The sequence below is a fragment of the Egretta garzetta genome, unplaced genomic scaffold, assembly GCF_000687185.1.
Source record: "Egretta garzetta isolate BGI_Z169 unplaced genomic scaffold, ASM68718v1 scaffold145, whole genome shotgun sequence".
Lineage (NCBI taxonomy): Eukaryota > Metazoa > Chordata > Aves > Pelecaniformes > Ardeidae > Egretta > Egretta garzetta.
In genome coordinates this window covers 1,575,535-1,582,041 of record NW_009259687.1, presented here as the reverse complement: position 1 = coordinate 1,582,041, position 6,507 = coordinate 1,575,535, and the positions used below count along the sequence as shown (strand labels likewise).

Genomic DNA, 6,507 nt, shown 5'->3' with positions numbered 1-6,507 from the left:
GCTTGGTTTGAATTACTGGCGCTGCAGGATGCACCCCCGCCCCAGCTCCAAAACGCAACCCCTTGTCTGCCCATGTCTCTCCCAGCACCGCGGAGGCACCCTGGCTGCAGCTGAGCACCCTCCAGCCCGAGCACACGACCACCCTGACCACTAACCAAGCAACTTTCCTTTCTTTTTGAAACCCTTCCCGTAAAGTCGCCGCTGCCCCGGGAGAGAAGGCAGCAGAGAGGAGCAAGCTGGCAGCCAGCTCCCTCATGGGAAGCACTCACAAACGGCTTCTGCTGCTGAGGAAAGGTCAATTTGTGCTCTTGCAAACCGAACCGAGCTGGGGAACGTGCAACAGCAGCAGCTGGCCCCTGGGCACCCTCCTCTCCCACCACCACCGGTGCTTGCCCACGCTGCTCCACCATCTGCACACAAGGGCTGGGCTGGAGGGGAAGGCGCTGTGGGCTCCCCACACAGGGATCCCCGGTGCCGCATCCCGCTTCCCACCCACGAGGCAAGCCCGGGGATGCTGAACATTCCCTCCCCAAGCGCAGAGCTGCAACACCCCTCCCACAGCCTGTCACAGAGATTTACTTGGATTTGCCAAGATATCCCAACCTTTGGCTTCCAGCTCTTCAGAAACACAGGCTGCCCCAAACTGTGACAGTTTAGCAAGGATTAAGGGTTTGAGGCTGGGTTGTTTGGGTTTTTTTTCTAATCCAGTAGCACTTGGATCCGTTCTTGGCCGTGTGCCTTCAGGCTCCGAGTTATTAACCTTCTGTTTCAAATAACAAGCAACAGAAATAAAGAGGGCAGAAAGCGGGAGAGGGGAGAGCATCCATGCTGTATAGGAAAAAAGAGGGCAATATATCACACAAGACATTTAACACCCTGCTCATAATCATCATTAAAACTTGCTGGGACACGGGAAAACAAATCCCACTCAGAAGATTGGTGCCGATGACTTCCTCTGTAAATCACTGGCTTGCTCGAGATGCCCCCTGCTCTTAGGGAGGCGCATGCACGCATCAGCCCTGAATTTCAAGTCAGTTTTGCAGCAGCAGAAATGCCTGCAAGCTGGTTCCCACTTGGGTAGTGCAAGGCAGCTCCGGATGCGGAGCTCCAGCAGGCAGCTCCCACTCCCTGCCTGCTGCCCTGGAAAGTGGGGAGGTGGAGCAGAGCTGGACAGAGCCGGGGCAGAAGGGGTCCCGTGGTGGAAGGTGTAGCTGACCCGCAGGGGGCTCTTCCTGGCGGCGGCTTCGCTGTCCCATCACGCAGGGACAGAGGGTTTAGCTCCAGCTCCCACCAGCCACACTCCACAACAGCCCAAGTACCTTAAATAGAAGTTCAACGCCCACGGCAATAAACAGGAACACCAGATTCCCAGCCCAGCACAACTGTACTGATGCAGAGGCGTATATTACGGGGTGTTTAACTGTTCCGTAAATACTGAACCCATAGAAACCAGCATGAGGGCAAGTGCTAGTTAAATAACCTTCATCACCTCTGCTCCCTGAGATTTTCCGCAATGCCACAAACAGGCTGGATGCTCGGGAGACACAGCCCAGTCCTCCAGGAAGACAGGCAAATGGATCACAGCTCAGGAGTTACGGCACTGACAGCACAAACCCGGGGCCTGCTTTAAAAAGCTGGGAGATCTCTGACGGGCCTTCCGGGGATAGGGCACCATATCCGAGAGTTAAAGGTCCAAACCCCAGGAACAAGAATTTTGCCACGAAAAGCAGCAGGCTGAAGGCTCTCTTACTGCAGGACAGCCCTCACAGCTCATCTTCGTAGTGGAAGCTGAAACTGGGATCACACCTACAGAAGACTGGACCTGGAACAAGGACTCCTGTGCCTGGAGCCAGTTTTCACTTAAAAAAAAAAAAAAAACAAACAACTGAGGACAAACCAGGCCATCAACCCCTTTTCAGTTAATTCTCACCTATCCTACACACCCCAGTCCACCCTTTAAAACCACACCCGACATGCGGTTACTCTCCGCTTTAAATAAGAGTTGCCACCCTAGCTGGCTAAAAAAAGCTGGCCACTGACCACAGCTCACCCTGGGCTTCCACTTCTGTGAGGAGTTATGGTTCTTGTTTTGAAACTTCCAAATTAATTTAGTGCTTCCACAAGACCTCCCTCTCCACGTCTTGATTCAGAACAGCAAGTGCTTTGTAATTGTGGATGACAGCACCCTAAGGGTGGGTGAGACAAGCACAGCAGCCCATGGGCAGCAAACAGCTGTAAAAATCCTTGTGCTTTTTATGTCCCTTCCTCTCAAAGGCATCCCCTTGTTCAAACAGGCCCACAGCCCTCCAGAGCCTGTTCCTGCAACCTTGGACTAGGAATTTAAAGTCAGCTAATCCCGTCCACCACATCATTAATTACCTTGCAATGCTGTGACATGGCAAAAACACATTATTAGCAGGCTCTCCTCTGTCTTTATCCCTGCTTCTCCCCAAAATAAACAACAAACCCCAGAACCAAACATGAATGAAGTGCGGTGCAATGAGCTACTTTGTCACTAGGTGGAAGGAATTAATTTCTTGTATTACCAGTACACGCTGCATGGACAGCGAAGACTGATCATCTGAAGAGAACATTATGGGGGAAAACATTGAATTTCACGGTCATTTGTGGGTTGGAAGTGATTTAAGAAACACCCAGTATAAATCATAGCGGCAGTTTCATTTTTCTCTGCAGTTCCACCTTTCTATTTCTGAGGTCTTTTGGGTTACAGCTGTGCCAGTTTCCCTGCATTTCCAGGCGCACAATATAGGCCACTCAAAGACACACAATAATAAATGAGCAGTTCTCCAAGAAAACAAAACTTCTCAGGAGAACACAGAAAAGACCAGAAGGAAGAGAAACAAAACACAAGACACATTCAAAAAGGTTAACTTAAACTTTTGGTTGAAGAACACAAAAGTTACCACAAACATTTGAGGTCCAACCAAGGACCAGAGCTTTGACTGCTCCATCCATCTCAGCTATTTAATGGAACCAGACAACCATCTGGTCATACTGCCCTGCACAAGCCTTTTCCAAGTCTTACACTTGGCTTCTGGGCCTGATCTCCAGCTGGGAGTATAGCGAGAGCTGGGATGCACAGAGACAAGAGAGAAGTCCTGCAGAGCTGCTTCTGTTTGCTCACTGCAAGATAAAAGAAATGGCAGAGAGGGGAAAAGAACCAACAAAGACATTGAAAAGCTCTATTGTAAAATCAGTACGAAGCAACAGAACGTGCACTTTGGACATCAGGGACAAGGAGACAACATGGAAAGCAGAGAACAACACAAGACAGGAAGAAACAAATAACAGTTCACGTGAAATTCTGGTCTGTGACACCTTGGTAAAGCACATCAACTTCAACCATGCTAGGATTTCATCTTTAGTACTTAAATTAATCTATATATACTTTCTGCTATAACATGGCTGGCCCAAAAGCCAGCCTGCAGGCTTTCAGACTTGTAGACGGTGGGGGCTGGGGAGAAAAAAAATCTGAGAAGTCTCTGCTTTCCTCCCTTCAAAGACACAAAGGCAAAGGGGGTGACATTTCCCATACAAGCTGAGCAAAGCAGAGGCAAACATGGGAGGCCATTACACCATTAATGAGGTGAGGCCCCGACACAGTCAGATAGGAAAGTCATACAGAGGTTGCTGTAATAGGTGGGATACACCCGCATATGGCTGACGTGAGCCGAATCCGAGAAGTCTACAGCTTTCACGGAGACACCGAGCTGCTGCCGGGCATCAGCCATGTGCTTAACTTCGCCGGCCTCAATGATGGCATCGGCTTGGGAATACAGGTAAAGCTCAGGCCACCGCGAGGGCGCTTTCAGCAGGGCATCGTAATGGCTCTCGTGGATGAAGCGGGTCAACGGGTACAGCAAGATCCGCAGCACGACAGCTGAAGTAGCAAAAGCGAGTAAGAGGAAATACTTGAGCAGCACATTTCTGGACACCAAGACAGCTGCCAAGGCACGAAGGCTTCCTCTCAAGTTTCTTCTGCCAGGGGCGCTATCAAAAATGGTGCCTGCTACTTTGATGTTCATAAATGGCTTGTGAGTGTGAAGCGCCTCAATGATGTAACGGTACAGCATGACACCACCATTGCTAAAAACGTGAAAAAGAACCGGTCTGTTTTCAACACTGTAGTCAAAGAGCAGCTCCAGCAGTTGCCTGGCTAGGGTCCGGAGGGATCTCATGCCAAAGGTCTCAGAGAAGAATACCATCCTCCATGGAGCCGTGTAGCGGATGACGGTGCACCCCTAAGAAGAACAGAAAAGAGACCCCACACACATTTAGGCTGCGCTGTAAACTACATGGAGCAGGCAAGCATCAGTACAAAGAACACAAGAACTTGGGACGGGTTTCCAACAGAAACCACAAGGCCAGAAGAAAAGTCTCTAGTGTCAGTTAGCAAGGCACCAATATGAAAAGGATTATGTTAATTGTAACAGCATACAGTATTATGAAAAGGTTTCTGCAGTAGCAGAGACCTGGATCTGATGACGTTTGAGATTCTTTCAAGTCTTATGTTAACTGGCACAGCCCCCGGGGATATCGCCACGCAAACTTGTACAAGTGTTAGTCTTCACCCAGGAAAAGAAAACTATCTCCCTGATTCACAAACCTTCAGGATCAGCCATTTCAGTAAGAAGGGCCTGCTGTGGTTCACCTCTAGTTCATGACATTGAAACAAACGTAAGGAGGAAGAGGAACTTCGTCCTGTCCCTGGGCAGTACTTGTTTGCAGCCGTCTCTGAGACTCACCCACAATCAACACTGACGTGAATTTCGTAAGCCTTTCTGAAACGTTCCCGTTGTGCAAATGAAAAGCACTGAGATTCAGAACGCCTGAGCAACTGCCTTTACAGTTAAGGCCTTACATTTAGGTGTAGATTGGGGAACAGGATCTTGGAGGAGTTTCTGAATAGAGCAGCTGGAACTACATTAATAAATGCTTTAGATCTTTTCTATCACCTAAACTAACCGACATCACACACTACACTACACAAGTGAAAGCCACCAAGACAGCCCTCTTGCCCAGAGCTCCCTAAACAGCGAACGAGGAAGAAGAGGGTATCACATTCTTAAATCAAAGTCTTCTATACCGTCTTGCCATGGTTGCAACCACTTCCTCATTAGGGAGCCAAGAAAACATTTCCTCTCCTTTCCCATTCCTATCATCTTTCTGATAGAAAAGTGTTTTTTAAAAAATTGGCATGCTGCCATGTAATGTGCTTCTCGTGTGCTCAGCGGCATCTCGTGGTCACAACAGTCACTCGACAATTAATTCTTCTCTAGAACAAGCCAATTCATGACTCTTGCACTGGATTACACATTAACAATAGAGTTGTTAATGCACAAACTTTGCCACCTATAGCTGAAACAGATTTGGATAAACACAAGATCTTTGTATGCTGACCAAAAAAAAAAGAAAAATCTAATGTTTCACTGGGTCCCCATACTATAAGCTGAGGTCATTCCAGTAAAACACAGTATTAGAAAGAAAAATACCATAACTTAGGGAACTAGCAATTGGACAGACCTCTCCAGTTCAAACCCAGTGAGCAGGTATGACTCTCACAGGATGCCTGTTTCACGGACAGGATAAAATGAATTTGGATTACAACATTTAGATGGATCATCTTCACAGCAAGGAGAAGCCGAAGGAACAACAGATGCTGACATGCCCTGTCAGCCCTCAGCCTGGCCTCGCCAAGTCTCTGCCATGGCCTATTAGTAAGCAGTAAATGCATAATCCTTCCCTGCGTGTTCACCTGTTTGGAAAGCTAACACAGTTCACGGCATTCATGAATAATCTCACAACTTTAAAAGCCTTAAAATACTCCAGTGACTCACACAACAGCGGAAAGTTCCTCCAAGGAAGTAGTTTTGTCTCAGCTGCACGCACAGGGATGACATCAGCCACTGCTAGATAACGCTGCCTGGGCTCCGAGAGACAAGGAGCTTTCAATGACAAAAGAAGTTGCCACTCACTCCCAATGACTCTTCAGACTGAGCGAAGCTTTAGAGCAACTTTACCAACTGGCAGAAAAGAGGCAGTTTCTCAGAGCTGTGTGACAGTGTCATGAAAATATAAATAATCTACTCACCTTCTGACTGTAGATTGCGCTGTATTTGGCCAGGTATTTGTCCTGGCAGCCAGCCCAACCCAGAAGGATCACCACAGGCTGACCACCTGCACGCCCTCTCCCTGTAGTGCTCTCTGAAACAAATGACAAGATTTAAAATAAGCGTCCTCCAGCTTTCCAGAATGAGAACTTACGGCAACTTGCCTGGTTAATTAAGTTTAAAGGCAATGGTGAAGCGCCTATTAGCTTAACTTCTCAGTCAGCTACGAACACTGCCTCATCCCAGTTTCACTATGGGGGCATGCTCGGTAGGGCAGCACAGCTTCGAGCCCTGCAGCTTCCCGAAGCTCTCCACTGCTGCAGAGCCGGCGGGCTGCGGATCTACGGCGGGCAGGGACCCGCTCCTCACGCCTCCC

At 48.6% G+C, this 6,507-nt stretch overlaps 1 protein-coding gene across 1 annotated transcript; it reads right to left on the bottom strand.

Annotated features, from left to right (window-relative positions):
- Positions 1–1,018: 1,018 nt before the first annotated feature.
- TMEM53 (transmembrane protein 53) lies at positions 1,019–6,467 on the bottom strand. Its single transcript, XM_009638819.2, has 2 exons — positions 6,113–6,467; positions 1,019–4,262 (listed from the first exon to the last, which is right to left on the bottom strand). The coding sequence occupies exon 2, from the start codon at positions 4,224–4,226 to the stop codon at positions 3,600–3,602; it is 627 nt and encodes a 208-aa protein (XP_009637114.1). The 5' UTR covers positions 4,227–4,262; positions 6,113–6,467; the 3' UTR covers positions 1,019–3,599.
- Between the last annotated feature and the right edge of the window lie 40 nt (positions 6,468–6,507).